At 41.1% G+C, this 16,646-nt stretch overlaps 1 protein-coding gene across 1 annotated transcript in view; it reads left to right on the top strand.

Moving 5' to 3' along the window:
• LOC136858491 (protein artichoke) overlaps nucleotides 1-16,646 on the top strand; it is a 180,001-nt gene that overhangs the window by 111,247 nt on the left and 52,108 nt on the right. The window contains exon 2 of the mRNA XM_068225632.1: nucleotides 1,369-4,687. Coding sequence (XP_068081733.1) covers nucleotides 1,369-4,687 — 3,319 coding nt within the window. The remainder of the gene's footprint in view (nucleotides 1-1,368; nucleotides 4,688-16,646) is intronic.

The raw sequence follows: 16,646 nt of genomic DNA, 5'->3' as shown, positions 1-16,646 counted from the left end.
TAACATTTTTAAGATTTTGAAATGTGGATGGATTTTTGTTGCATGGCCAATTATTCCAAGCTTGTTGTCTTAGTTGTATGACCTTGTCACATTCATCTGTCTATCAAGCATGTTTTCTGGTCGTCGTTAGTGGGGCTATGTTTTCTACTGTTTGTAGAAATCCTGCTTGGAGTTGTGACCAATTTCGCGGATTCAATTTTTCAGTTTCTCTCTTAAAGTTTTCATTATCTTTAATGTGTTCTATATCATAGTTTCTTTGAGGAGCTCAGTTTGTAAAATTTTCTTTTGTGATAAATAATTGGTGTTTTCCCCACTTTTCTCAAAAGTAGTAGTAGTAGTGGGCGTGTGTGCTTTCTGAAATAACCGATTCATTTATCATAAAATTTTTCTATATTTCTCAAAAAATATGAATTTCCAGATTTTTAGGGTTTCATTTTAGTATTTTCTCCTGGGCGCCTATTTTTCTTTTGTCTTAAGAAACTTAAAGCATACTTTTCAAGGAATTAAGTTCAGTGAACAACAGGAAAAATACGAAAATAAATTTAATAGTAAATATATGGGGTTTGGCACTCGCTATGATACCAGTTACGTTACACAAATGTATGACACGAGTTGAGGGTTAAGTTCTTGATTAGTAAATACCCTCTTAAAACAAACTAATAACGCACTTACACATCTGTATTATTCAATAATTAAGAATTGACGTCACTGAATTATTGATTTAAAATGGCTGGCTTGTAGAGGAAGGAATATAGTTTATTTTTGAAAAATTATAAATTCTCTTTCCACAACATTGCATTTAAAACTGTTGATGTACATCCTCAGAGGAAGGTTTTTGACGTGGATATAAACAGTAAAATTTACCTTCGCTTGATTATAGTTTCTTCCCTTCCCCTGAAAAATGGGAAAAGTAAGTTATTTCCTCTCTGCACCGAACGATTTAATTCTGAGCCCTTGTTCCTTCAGAGTGCTATTGGTCGCGTGGTTTGATATGAATGCTCCCACGCAGTAATACAATTGACGAAACGGTTCGTCGCTCCGCGCACACATTTTTTAGTTTCCAGCTCTCTTTTGAAAATATCCATCACCACTGATCTGCAACCTTTTTGTGAGAGTCTATAGAACCATTTATTTTACGTTTACGATATGCATGATGAGAATACACATACATGTGCATAAAATACGACACATTATTTGAAACCAATAGTAAGAGAGCGAATATATTAAATTATTTAGCGCCTTGGTGTACAATGAAGCTAAGGTGTCTGAGAATAACTCCTCACAGGGGTATTTATCCATATGGAAATACATAGCTGTTAAACGGTAAAAATTGTTGAAATATAAAGTTCTTTTGTTTGTTTGTTGCAGGATGCCCTGCGGTTGACGGTCGGCCGGGACCTGGTGGCTGCACATTATGGCGGTGAGATGACTCCAAATGCCCGTGGCCAACATTTGGCGCTGTTGTGTCTTCTGCTGGCCGCTGTGCACTGCGAGCAGCACAACAAGTGTCCAAGCTTTGCTGCCAACCCGTCATGCCCATGTTACAACTTTGAGGATGGTATCTTCCTCGAATGTCCTGGGGCGACTCCAGACACACTACGCTCCGTCCTGCAATTGGTGGGAAAGCCCGTTCACTCCCTTAGCATTTACGACCTCGATCGCACGGTGACAGTGCTCACTGCTGACATATTCCCCCCTCAAACATCTATTCGTCATCTACAAGTATCACATTCAAATCTGAGGGAACTTCAAGATGATAGTTTAGCACCAATCCGTGCAGGTCTTGAATCCCTCAGTTTAGTGTCAGGAAAACTGCAGATCGTCCCTCAGAAAGCTTTCTCTGGACTAACACTACTACGAGCACTTGACCTGGAGTCCAACGAGATCAGTGAACTACCAAGCTATAGTTTCTACGGGTTAGGACTAGTGAAACTTAATATGAAAGGAAATGTGTTGCAGAAGATTTCAGAATACGCATTTGCAGGATTGGAAGGCTCACTCACTGACATTGATTTGGCCGAGAACAAACTGAAAGCTTTCCCTATGCCTGCTTTAAGAAGACTAGAACACCTTAGGTCACTTAGGATGGCGTGGAATGAGATTAGTTCAATTCCAGATGATGGTTACTCGCGTCTTGGTGCGTTACTGTTTCTTGATTTGAGTTCCAATAATTTTGAGGTGATACCATCAGACTGTTTTAGACCATTTCCTTCTTTGAGGACATTATCACTCTATTATAATTCTATTGAAACTGTGAACGGTGAAGCATTCATTTCATTGATTGACTTAGAGTCCGTCGATCTTAGCCATAACAAGGTAGTGTTTCTTGATGAAATGACGTTCCAGGCTAACAAAAAATTACGTACAGTAGATCTTAGTCATAATCATATTCATTATATTAGTGGTGTGTTTGCGAATTTACCTGAACTTCGTGAATTGTTCCTGTCGGAGAATAATATCTTGGAGATACCCGGAGACGCCTTTACAGACTCTTCACTCCTCACCGTCATTTACCTTCAACAGAACGCAATTCGACGTGTGGATCAAGAGGCTTTATCATCCCTTCCCAACCTAGCTCAATTACATCTCAGTGCAAATTTCATACGTGTAATACCACGAGAATTGTTTTTACAGAGTCATAAACTAGCGTCACTTAGTTTGGATGACAACCGCATTTCTGGTCTTGAACCAGGAACCTTTGAGAACATGAACAGCTTAAGAGAACTTCGACTACAAAACAATCGTATTATAACCATTAGTCGTGGGGTCTTTGATCCATTACCTTCGTTGCTAGAGTTACATTTGCAGAATAATGTCATTACTACGATAGATTCAGGTGCATTCAGAAGCCTCCAAAGTCTTCAACATGTGAACTTGCAGGGAAATCTTTTAGCTGCTCTAGGTGATGTCTTCCTTCACGAGTCACCTTCGCTGGTATCCATCCAACTAGACTCTAACAGTCTGGTCTCCCTGCATAATGATTCTCTCAGGGGACAATCGAGTGTACAAATAATGTGGCTAGGTCATAACAGGCTTACTCGGGTGGACCGTGCCCTCTTTAGTGACCTACTTCTTATCCAACGTGTGTATCTCACCAACAACAGCATATCACGTATTGAAGACCGCGCCTTCGAACCAATGCAAGCACTCAAATTTCTGGACTTGAGCCTCAACCGTCTGAAACACATCTCTGCGGCCACGTTTGCAGAGTTGCATGAGTTGGAGGAGCTGTACCTATCTGGAAATGGCTTGCAGCACATCGAGCCGAGAGCACTGGCCTCGCTGCGTAAACTTCGGACCCTCGACCTCTCTGACAACAACATCGCAGTGCTTCACGATGACATATTTCAGGAAGCTCTGCCAATACGTGTTTTAAATCTACGAAATTGCTCTGTAATTCAGATAGATAAAGGTGCATTCCGTGGGCTCAACAACCTCAACGAACTAAATCTTGAGCATAACCATCTTAATGCAGCTGCTTTACGACAGTTGGATATTCCTGGTTTGAGAGTATTACTAATATCAGGAAACAATTTGACTGGAATCCAAGGTGGATCGCTAGATGGTCTCCCTTCCCTGCAGACACTAGCTCTGAATGATGCACAAATCCAAAGATTACCAAGGAATCTCCTGTCAAAGAATAAAGATCTGATACGTGTAGATCTGTGTGGTAATCGACTAAAGCAGCTCACTCGGGATACTTTCGCAGGATTACGCTCTTTACGGGAAGTGCGACTTCATAGAAACGCCTTCTCAGAGGTACCGTATTTGGCTCTCACAAATATTTCTACACTGGAAGTATTTGCTATGTCTGGAAATTTCCTCACGTCTATTGACATGTCCCGCCTTAAAGGTCTTTCTCGTCTACGAGATGTGGACCTAAGTGGAAACTCAATCTCCTCTCTCTCAGGATTTGCTTCTGCAAATCTTTCCAGGCTACTAACGGTAGATCTCAGCCGGAATAACCTTGGAGCTCTTCCAGCAAACTTCTTTTATTTGTCATCATCGCTGAGGCGTCTCGATCTAGCCTGCAATAGATTCCGCCAAATTCCGACTACTGCATTATCGGAACAAAATCTTCCTGCCTTGGGATGGTTAAACCTAACAGGAAATCCATTCACAAGAATTCATGATCTGTCATCCGTCCGGAGATATCCAAGCCTTCAAGAGATTCATATCAGTGGTACCAACCTCAGTATTGTTACTAGTAAAGATTTTGAAGCATTTCCAACATTACTTCACCTCTTTCTAGATCAGAATAGAATATCACGTGTGTCACCAGGTGCATTTCGGAGTTTACCTAATCTGTTAACGCTAAATCTTGGTATCAATGAGCTGGAACTTCTTCCACAAGAACGTTTACAAGGTTTGGAGCGGCTGAGACTGCTCAACCTTACCCACAACCACCTAAAAGAACTCGAGGAGTTCCCTCCTGACCTTAAAGCACTGCAAATTCTGGACTTGTCCTTTAATCAAGTGACAAGAGTTGCGAAAGGTACTTTCAGGCACCTGGGAAATCTGGCTGAACTTCACTTGTACGGGAACTGGATTTCTGCTGTCGCAAGTGATGCTTTCCGACCTCTAAAGAAGCTCAGGATACTGGACTTGAGCCGTAATTACTTGGAGAACCTGCCACTGAACGCCTTCCGACCTCTTGAGACACAGATTCGAAGTCTACGAACCGAAGGTAAGACTCCACTTCAAATATTTTAATATAGTACATGTTATCGTATTCTACGTCTTTTAGCTGTGATCCTGAAAAGCATAGTACATTTTACGGGTATTTTTTGGATTAAAACATGGATTGTTGTCCTTCTGAGTACGCTATTTTGAGGCAAAAATTACACCAAAATAATGTCATTTACTTGGTCAGAACATTAATTACGTTGTAAATTAAATTTACATTGAAATGTCGCCTTAAATAAACAAGTTCAGCTGAGCAGTGGTCACTAGGTAGGCCATGGCCCTTCTGGGCTGTTGCGCAATGAGTTTTGGTTTGTTTTACTTTTTGAACAAAATATTATTTATGAATACAGAATTTACAACAATTTTCGTTGAAGTTCCAAAAGAGATTTTTATGTCGAAAATCTCTGAAAGGGTAAACAATGATAGTTTTCATTCTTTTTCTCAGTCCTCAGCTTTTGACGGGTTGTGAAGACGTTTCACGTGCTGACCCTTCTAATTTGATCACCCCACCTCTAGCGATCTAGTTCATGTGGGTAGACTCCATCTGGTCCATCCGTCGAATTGTAGACTATGCTTCCCTTGAAGTGTCTTGTCATTTAACCCTTCCCTCTACCGCAATCTCACCTACAGGAGCTGATATTTTGGTGTTGTGATCGAGGTATTGGCCTGACCGGTAACTTCTGTAGTTCTTCTTTAGCACTTCCCATCTCTTGTGTAGATACAAATCGTTGCGGAAGACTGGCTGCTTTTAATTAAGAAAATATCAAAAAATGTGCCTTAATCAAGGTCTGAGAGCTAATATAACAAGAAACTGGATACTATATTGGAATTTCCACCCAAAGTTTGTTTCATCCTCTGTGGACTGACTCTTAATTTCAAATTTTTCTGCCAATACAAGGCACTGTAACTCGTAAAACACAAGTCAATGATATTCTTGGAACCTCATCTGTGATATTTCTACTCGAAAAAGTCTATAAAATCTACACAATTATCCATTATATTCTCCTGGCCAGACTCAAGTGATTTAAACTTATCACAGGATTAATTTAAATATAATAGATTCGATGACCCACTTGAAAGTAAACCTCTAATTTGTAAAACTGAAGCATGAAATTTAACATATTTTAAGGTATACGTTATGTAATCACTTTCTTATTGATGGTGCTGAGCCATCTTCCTACTTCTCGGAGAAGAGAATCTGCTGCCCCAAGCCTTGTTCGAGAAATGGTTATAGCTTAATGTAAAGCATTGAGTAATTTCCTGGCAAAGTTTTAACACAGCCTCAGGTCTACAGGACTCTCATCAAAGAAACAAGAGCCAACAAGGCGCAAAGCAGAACTTTCTATATAGATGATGTTCACATCAGTTACAGTGTAAACAGATGTAGCTAAAGTGATCCATTTTCCTAATGTTTGCGTAAAAATACAATGAAATCACTTCCTGAATTCCAACAGTTTTAGTATGACCATCTATAGAAATCAAACTTCGATGTTACAGACATTGACATTAAATCGTTCCTTTTTGCTGGGTCTAATGTCCAAATAAGGACATTTATTTATTTATTTATTTATTTATTTATTTATTTATTTATTTATTTATTTATTTATTTATTTATTTATTTATTTATTTATTTATTTATTTATTTATTTATTTATTTATTTATTTATTTATCGTATGGCTTTTGGTGTCGGGAGTGTCCGAGGACACGTGTGGTTTGCGAGGTGCAGATCTTGCTAATTACCCCATGGGTGACCTTCGCAATTGAGTGTGAGATTATGATGATGATGATGATGATGATGATGATGATGATGATGATCGTGGTGGTGATAAAGAGTTAGAGAGAGCGGGAAACCCGGTAACACCAAGGGGTATGTTCAAGTCTTAACGTACCCATCCGAAGGAGGAATCACCATCAGGAGCGTTATATGCTCGTTGGCTGAATGGTCAGCGTACTGCCTTCGGTTCAGAGGGTCCCGGGTTCGATTCCCGGCCGGGTCGGGGATTTTAACCTTCATTAGTTAATTCCAATGGCTTGGGGCTGGGTGTTTGTGCTGTCCCCAACATCCCTGCAACTCACACACCACACATAACACTATCCTCCACCACAATAACACGCAGTTAGCTACTCATGGCAGATGCCGCCCACCTTCATCGGAGGGTCTGCCTTACAAGGGCTGCAATCGGCTAGAAATAGTCACACGAAATTAAATTCATATGAATGCTCTGGAGAGGTTTCGAAAATTTGAATCCTGGCTTTGACACAATTTCTAGTCGAAACGAAGGGTATAATAGTTATCTTAACCGATCTTAACCAAGCAGTCTTAACCAGTCTCGTCCAGCATACGGCAAGTGATCTAACACGCCCGGAATAATGCGCTGCAGGTCTGAAATAAAACTCATTACTATTATTATTATTATTATTATTATTATTATTGTTATTATTATTATTGTTACCGTGTTTTAGCGGTAGGTAGAGGTGTAAGAAGGTGCGGGCGTGAATGGGTTTTCAAACTACGGAATCAAAGTTAATGTAAAATTTAACGAGGTTATATTTTCTTTTCAATATTAAGTAATAACAAAGAACAGGTACTTAGTAGCCAAAACACAATTTGAAATGTACAATTACAGGGGTTACAGAGTTTGGGCTTCGAGCCCAGAGTTCACAATTCTTGAGCAACTAGCCCAACTTTCCGATATACAAATTGTAACAAAGGGGCAGAAGACCCCAATCAAACCCTGGAGCACTTGCTCCAAATTACACAGTTAAGCCTCCTCGAGGCACACAACACTCCGTTTCCAAAAGAGCCACCCGCTCTTTAATTTAAGCCTCTCCCAGGCCACACCAAACTCCACCTTCAAGTTGTCCACAACGGACACAAACCCAGGGGTAAAATACCCAATCTACTGAGGTCTATTAAATGAAAAGCAGGTTAATTAAATGACCTCTAAAACAATTTGAGAGGAGGCGAACTTGCACTCCTAATACACTTTGATTTTAAAACCTACCTTGGCACTAGGCCGTTATTACAAGGGCTAATCCCATACTACAGAGGTGACTTAATAGCAATTTACATTACATTACGGAAGAATAGGTTGAGAAACAATAAGTTCACCTCAAAACATTATGAGTGGGAGCTCGAGAGGGTTAGCACTCTCTATCCCAGTATGTAGCTTTTCAAGAGAATAGAAGAAAAGACTAGTTACATTTTAGGAAAAGGTTACATGGTGGAACGCTTCGCACCCGCCCCGAGAGTTAAACTGCTGAGCAAGAAAAGAAAGAATTTATTAATCGGCCATTACCTTATTGTTGACCGCTGCCGAAGAAAGAGGCGCCTCCCGCCTCCTGCTAGGTACTTAACACACTGAAAGATGGAACAGAAGTGGCCCAGAGACCCAAAAATCAGCAGTTTAAATACTCTCGCGGAAGTTTCTAGGCGTTAGGGGAAAGAAAACACCCGCCCACAATGTTTTTATTGGATAGGACCCCGCAACAGATACAAGTTGGGGGAAAATACACCAGATTGGTCAGAAATTACTAAAAGAAATTCGGGATTGGATAAATCTAAAACAAGGGGAAAAAGAGGGGTAAACAGCCAACTTAAACCATAACAGAAAGAAATTTAACAAGAAACAAACTTTTGAAATAAAAATTTCTCCAACAAAATAGTTCTTTGACTCCGCACTAGGGTGCACTATTGTTGATCTTCAGTAGTGTCCTCTAGAAGAGAAAGTTCACACTTCTTACTTCAAGCGAAACAAAAACACATCAAAAGTGACACAGTTCAAAAACTCAAAATTTTCCACGTGGTGACATCTTCTGAGAAAGTAGAGAATTAATAGAGTAGATAAAGTTCAACCTTCCTCCAGAAGAGGAGTTTCAACTGGCGCAACTTTTAAATAAACGGTGTAGAGGTGTACCGCCCGGTACAGACCTCCCCCCCCAAAAGTTCCTCCAAGGGGTAACACAGAAGAACATAAACTTTTGTTTGAAAATAAGTTCCAAGGTTTTGATGTTGAGATTAAGATAACTTGCAGAAGTATTTGAGAAATTTCTTAAGTCGGTTCCAAAATTTTGTTGTTGCAGGTGAAGTAAAGTCTTTATGTTTATAGAAGTTGAATTTCTGAAGATAAGCTTTTAATACTTAAAAGTGAAGGAAAAATTTGCAATGTCCACCAAATATTGCTGTTGAATTCCCAAGTGTAGTTATCTCTTATAGTAACTGTCCATGTAGTTGATGTTGATGAAGTTGGATGGCCGGACCGGCCGTTGCAGCTTGCGTCCAAAAGGAGGCCGCTCGGACCCCTTAAGTACCCTGAGATACCGCTCGCCCGCACTATGAGGGGAGCAGAGGTGTTGAAGCACGCCGCGCCCGCGGTGAACATATACAGGCTGCGGGCAAGTAGCAGGTCGTGCGCCGCACATCAGCCTTGGCCGGGAGGAGAGCTCCGGCTCGCCGTGCACATGTCGTCCTCGCTGGAGAGGAGGGGGCCCATCCCCCTCCCCAGTTACTGCACGGCGCCGCGCGGCTGCGGGGGCACTGAAACATTAAAGCTAGGCGGCAGAATTGTGTTGGACCATCATGTTTCTTTTAAGGGCACAGGCATGTAAAGAGATTGAGGGGCCAGCGGCGTGCAGATATCCATGGCATTTCATCTAAGCCAGCCACTGAGTGTAGTGGAGCAGGAGACGGGAGCGTGGTAATGGCCGTGGAAAGGACAGAATGGCAGTTTAACGGGTCGGGACAGGTTTTACAAAAATGCTTACATCTGAAACAAAATATTATAGGTAGTGCAGAATGCCTTAAAAATGAAACTCAAAAAAAAATATAACCTTCATATCCTTTCAAAATAATATAAAGCAAGTTAACACAGAAATTACACCGGCTTCACCTGGGACAGGTGAACTCTAAATATCCTCTCGGTGGCTGGATTACTTAACAATAAGGTAACCGGCGTAAGAAAATCGAGAATGATACAAGGCCCCTGAAATCTGGGGGCAAGCTTGCCCGCGGGAACAAAATTTTTTACCATTACTTGGTCACCTACCTTTAAAGGGGTGGGTCTCCGTCCACGATCATACCTTTCCCTAACCTTTTCATGAGATACCTTAAGATTGGCTTTAGCCTTCTTCCAAAGATCTTTAATATTATCCGGATCTATTGTCTCGGGCAGAATGTCACTCAGAGACCAGAGGTTAGAGAGCGGCGTGTTGGGAACAAACTTAAACATCAAGGAAGCTGGAGTAAACTTGTGTGATTCATGAACCGCCGAATTCAAAGCAAAAGCTAACCAATGCAGGGACGTGTCCCACCTAGAATGATCTTCATGATGATAGGCAATAAGTGCGGACCTGAGATTACGGTTAACCCGTTCAGCCAGAGATGGTTGAGGGTAATAAGCAGAAGTGGTTACATGAGAGATGGACAAGTCAAAACAGAATTTACGAAAAAGATTTGATGTGAACGCCTTAGCATTATCAGATACAATATATTGGCACGGACCAAAAGAAGCAAAAATAGAATTTAGACAGGTAATGGTGGACTGAGCGGTAGCCAGCTTAGTCGGAAATAACCAAGAAAATCTGGTAAAACCATCTACACATACAAAGATGAATTTGTTGGCATTTCCCTTCGACTGGGGGAAGGGTCCTACATAATCAATATACAGGCGTTCCATGGGGCGCGACGCTTGATGAGAAGACAAAAGGCCTACTTTAGTGGACATGGTGGGTTTACTGATCAAACAAGATTTACAAGCTTTTACAAGTTCCCGAATTTCACCGTCCATACCTTTCCATATGAACATTTCACGAATCTTTTCACGAGTTTTAAAGATACCCAGATGCCCTCCTAATGGGGTCTCATGATAATACTTGAAGATCATTGGTACAAGAACTGCTGGAACAACAACTTTCATCATCTTATCATGCCTCGAAGGGCAACATAAAACACCATTCCTCAGAACATAAGGGACAACATGTTCCCCAGAAGAAAGGGTTTCCATTATCGGAGCCAGCGTCGGATCTTCACGTTGGTATTTCTCGATATCCCTAAAAAGCATGGGAGTATCTGTTAGGATGGCATTAACCTCAGATAGCATGGACTCGGAAGGTGATGAACTGTCGACCGGTTCGTGGGTCTCGACGTCGTTATGAAACATACGGCTGAGTCCATCAGCAACAACATTTTCGGTACCTCTGATATGTCTAACATCAAACTGGAAGGCGGAAATACGAATAGCCCAGCGGGCTATACGACCAGTACGACGCGGCCTACCTAAGACCCAGCTTAAGGCTTGATTATCTGTCTCCAGGTCGAATTTGACATGTTCCAGATAGAGACGGAACTTTTCTAAGGCAAATAAGACTGCCAAACCTTCGAGCTCATAGATGGAATACTTGGCTTCTTGAGCCGACAATGTCCTAGACGCATAGGCGATGGGTCGCCTCCCTAGTTCAGTCTCTTGAAGAAGGACTGCCGCTACTGCTGACGACGATGCGTCGGTTTGGACAATGAATTTCTTCGAGAAATCAGGACAGGGGCATTACAGAGACCTAATTTCAGATCTTCAAAAGCGGCTTGTTGAGAAGGTCCCCACTCGAATTTGATGCCTTTCCTACGAAGAAGGTTTAAGGGCGCCGCTCTATTAGCAAAGTTAGGAATGAACTTTCTGAAGAAATTCACCATACCAATGAACCTGGCGATACCTTTAATGTTCTTGGGAGGTTTAAAATCACGGATGGCCTGTGTTCTAGAATGATCGACTGCTACACCATCGGGTGACACAATATGCCCTAGGAATGACATAGAGGGCTTAGCAAAGGCAACCTTGGACAACTTAACAGTTAACCCAGCCTTACGAAGGCGATCAAGAACTTCTCGCAGATGATCTAGATGTTCTTCAAAAGTCTCTGAAAATACTACGACATCATCTAAGTAGTGATATAAGTACTCGAATTTGATGTCGGAGAAGACCCTATCTAGCAGCCTAGTGAGCACAGCTGCTCCCGTGGGGAGCCCGAAAGGCACGCGGTTGTATTCATATAAATTCCAGTCCGTGGCGAACGCTGTAAGGTGTCTAGACTCTTCGGCAAGGGGAATTTGATTATAGGCCTGATTTAAGTCCAAGATGGTGAAGAACTTGGCCTTACGAAACCATGAAAAACAAGAATGAAGGTCGGGAAGGGGCACAGATTGTAACACCACCTTCCGATTGAGAGCCCTGTAATCAATGACAGGCCTGAAGCCTCCTTGGGGTTTCGGTACTAGAAAAATAGGCGAAGAATACGCTGACTTAGAGGGCCTAATAATACCGTCCTTCAACATCTGATCGATGATTTCCTTCAGAGCCTTCATTTTAGGTGGAGATAGCCTATACGGTGGAAAACGGACAGGAATCGAATCCGTAACCTCAATTTTGTATTCAATAAGGTCAGTAACACCAAGAGTATCAGAGAACACCTCGGGAAACGACTGAAACAGTTTGCGAATACTATCAGCCTGCTTCTCAGGTAGATGTCTAAGGTCTAACAACATCTCATCCTGGATAGGCGACATAGAAGAACATGACACAGAATTACACTTTAATAGTGGGATTTTACAACTAGAAGCAAATTTGAATGTGCACGACCTAGACTGCAGATCGAGCACAAGACCAGTGTGAGAAATAAAGTCAGCTCCCAATATAATGGGGCAAGACAATTGCTTGGCCACAAACAATTTAACTTTCCATGTAAACTTAAAAACACGAATTTTGACCAGTAAGGAACCTAGAATTTCTAATGGAGATGAATTAGCCGAAACGTATTGAACAGGAGAAGAGACATAGTCAGGAAGTTTACAAACCGATTTCAATTTAGAATAACATTCAGCCGCAATAATCGCACAAACACTACCTGAATCTAAGAGAGCTGTTATAGGCTCGTTATTTAACTCAATCTTAAGAAAAGGAACAGGTGCGGGGGTATCCGCCGCAATCCTAAGACATTCTTTAGGGCATTCAAAAGATGAATTTGAAGGCTGATCGTTCTCTGCATTTACAATCTGTTTACTAGGGGCTGAGTCTCGGGAAGATGGATTAGTCGACTCAACCGAAGCCACTAGTCACTTTTTATTATTGGCATGGGTGGAATTTGCACCAGAAGTTGGGCAGGAGGGGGTGCTATTTGAGTTTGGGCAATTTTTGGCGATATGTGAGAAGGCCCCACATTTAAAACAGCCTTGTGCTGAACCAGCTCCATTATTTGCCCTACTACTTTTGACCAATGGACATTTATTGCGAAGATGGTCAGGCGACCCGCAAGCATAACATTTACGGGGTGTGACTGGTCGGCGAGGTGGAGGCCGAGTGTTACTAAAGGAAGGCGGGGGTTCTTTCGCTACACGCAAAGAATCGGCGTATCTAACTCCTTCCGCTGAGACGGCCAACGCTTCAAGTTCAGAAAAAGTTTGCGGGCACGCCGCAAAACACAAGTATGACCTATAAGATGGTGAAATGCCTTCCACAATAGCTTGTACAATTTGGTCCTCAGGGAAGTGAAGAGCAAACACCCTGGTATAAAACTTAATGTCTTGTATGAAATCAGCCAAGTTTTCATCCAACCTCTGTACTCGATAATAGTATTTCTGAATCAGAGATGACCTTGCGCGGGCAGGAATAAAATTAGCAAGTAGATGTGCATGAAAATCTTCGATGGATGACTGTTCAGCTATGGCTCTTACTATTTTGTCGGAGAGAATACCAATAGCATACGGATAGATAATTTGCAAGATTTGACATGGAGACAGAGAAAAAACAAGGGCATGATCCTGAAATTCCACTAGAAATCTTAAAAATGAAATTACGTCACTGGTGGTATTAACAGAAAACTTGGATATACCTCTGAGCAACATTGCCAATGGATGAGGCAAGCTACTAAATCCGGGTGACATAGTAGGTAAAGGTTTCAATGGCAAGGAAGTCAATTCAGAACGGATGTTACTCAATGATGCACGACGTTCAGATTCGTTGTCCAATGGGGCAGGGATAGTTTGAGCAGCAACGGTTATCCTATTAACTTCTCCCTTGGGAGGCGCTTCCTCACTACCTGCATTCACTATGGTGGGTTGATCAGATTTGGGAGGAACTTCCCCAGTTAACAATTGAGTGACCTTACTAGATAATTCAGAAATATTTTCCAGGAGCGTACTAGCTTCCTTCCTCTGAACGTCATTCAGTTTTAGAGACAACAGATCGTTAACCCTATTCGAAAAATGATATAGCCTGCCTTGCACACGCTTAATTTGATTAGGAGACGGATCATTTTCATCAAAAAAACTAACTACAGAAGCTAGCCCAGTAATATTCTCCGTGATCGTGGAAAGAGAGTCGTCAATTTCTTTCTCTCCCAAATTGGGGATGGAAATGGGCAAATCAAGAGACTCTCTAAGCTTGTTAGTGTCTATTGCAACCGTGCCTCCAGATTGCACATTTCTGATAGTTAATTCATAGATCAACTCCTCCTTGCGCAAATAGTTAAGAAGGAGAACATCGCGAGGGCCGGGCATGGTGACAGAACAATTTTGAAAAACTCAAAAAATTCCAGCAACTGGGAAAATAGTTAGAGTTCGGAACAAACAATGTTTAGCCGTCAAAAGGGGCTAAATTGAGACCCATTCAACCACGCTCTGCTACCACTTGTTACCGTGTTTTAGCGGTAGGTAGAGGTGTAAGAAGGTGCGGGCGTGAATGGGTTTTCAAACTACGGAATCAAAGTTAATGTAAAATTTAACGAGGTTATATTTTCTTTTCAATATTAAGTAATAACAAAGAACAGGTACTTAGTAGCCAAAACACAATTTGAAATGTACAATTACAGGGGTTACAGAGTTTGGGCTTCGAGCCCAGAGTTCACAATTCTTGAGCAACTAGCCCAACTTTCCGATATACAAATTGTAACAAAGGGGCAGAAGACCCCAATCAAACCCTGGAGCACTTGCTCCAAATTACACAGTTAAGCCTCCTCGAGGCACACAACACTCCGTTTCCAAAAGAGCCACCCGCTCTTTAATTTAAGCCTCTCCCAGGCCACACCAAACTCCACCTTCAAGTTGTCCACAACGGACACAAACCCAGGGGTAAAATACCCAATCTACTGAGGTCTATTAAATGAAAAGCAGGTTAATTAAATGACCTCTAAAACAATTTGAGAGGAGGCGAACTTGCACTCCTAATACACTTTGATTTTAAAACCTACCTTGGCACTAGGCCGTTATTACAAGGGCTAATCCCATACTACAGAGGTGACTTAATAGCAATTTACATTACATTACGGAAGAATAGGTTGAGAAACAATAAGTTCACCTCAAAACATTATGAGTGGGAGCTCGAGAGGGTTAGCACTCTCTATCCCAGTATGTAGCTTTTCAAGAGAATAGAAGAAAAGACTAGTTACATTTTAGGAAAAGGTTACATGGTGGAACGCTTCGCACCCGCCCCGAGAGTTAAACTGCTGAGCAAGAAAAGAAAGAATTTATTAATCGGCCATTACCTTATTGTTGACCGCTGCCGAAGAAAGAGGCGCCTCCCGCCTCCTGCTAGGTACTTAACACACTGAAAGATGGAACAGAAGTGGCCCAGAGACCCAAAAATCAGCAGTTTAAATACTCTCGCGGAAGTTTCTAGGCGTTAGGGGAAAGAAAACACCCGCCCACAATGTTTTTATTGGATAGGACCCCGCAACAGATACAAGTTGGGGGAAAATACACCAGATTGGTCAGAAATTACTAAAAGAAATTCGGGATTGGATAAATCTAAAACAAGGGGAAAAAGAGGGGTAAACAGCCAACTTAAACCATAACAGAAAGAAATTTAACAAGAAACAAACTTTTGAAATAAAAATTTCTCCAACAAAATAGTTCTTTGACTCCGCACTAGGGTGCACTATTGTTGATCTTCAGTAGTGTCCTCTAGAAGAGAAAGTTCACACTTCTTACTTCAAGCGAAACAAAAACACATCAAAAGTGACACAGTTCAAAAACTCAAAATTTTCCACGTGGTGACATCTTCTGAGAAAGTAGAGAATTGATAGAGTAGATAAAGTTCAACCTTCCTCCAGAAGAGGAGTTTCAACTGGCGCAACTTTTAAATAAACGGTGTAGAGGTGTACCGCCCGGTACAATTATTATTATTATTATTATTATTATTATTATTATTATTATTATTATTATTATTATCAACGACATCGCAATTGGGAAATGTATCGTGGCAATGATCACTTACAGTAGTGCGATAATGAAGTGAAGTTTAAACATAATTACCCAACAGCGACAACAACAATAGCAACAAAAACCACGACAACTATAACAACAAGAGTAGAACAATAAATTCCATGGAAAGAAAATATTACAAGAAATACTACTAGTTTATTTAACATTCTTAATCCAGCATCATCATATACAAATACACACACAACTTAATATTTCTAGTGTTTAACGCTACGACTTAAAATACTATAGGTTGAGCTTGCTACTCGCTTAACAACACAACACCGCCATATACCGATTCAGACAAACCTTAAGTATTTCAAAATTTTACACTGTGACTTAGAGTACATTGAGCACTCCAGTTACTAACTAATACCTTAGCATTCTAAATACAGCATGTTTATATACAAATCCACACATAACTTAAATAATTCATATGCCTTTCTACTACAATTTACAGTGGGTTGATCGTTGCATTAAAATATGGCACCATCGCATAGACATTTACACACAATTTTCAGAATGCTGGAGTCTATTCTTGAAGCATCTTACATTTTTGGGAAAAGGCTCTAATACAGGGCAATACACCAATTTACAAACGACTATTTATCATAGTTTTCTCGAAGCTGTGATCGTATAATATGTTACGTGTTTTAGTTTAACTCTTTGTTCATCTTACCGTATACTTTCAAATCGATAATTTATCAGTGTAAAAAG

Source organism: Anabrus simplex, chromosome 1 (genome assembly GCF_040414725.1).
Source record: "Anabrus simplex isolate iqAnaSimp1 chromosome 1, ASM4041472v1, whole genome shotgun sequence".
Lineage (NCBI taxonomy): Eukaryota > Metazoa > Arthropoda > Insecta > Orthoptera > Tettigoniidae > Anabrus > Anabrus simplex.
Note: the sequence above shows the minus strand (reverse complement) of the source record. Positions and strands in the feature narration are given on the sequence as shown.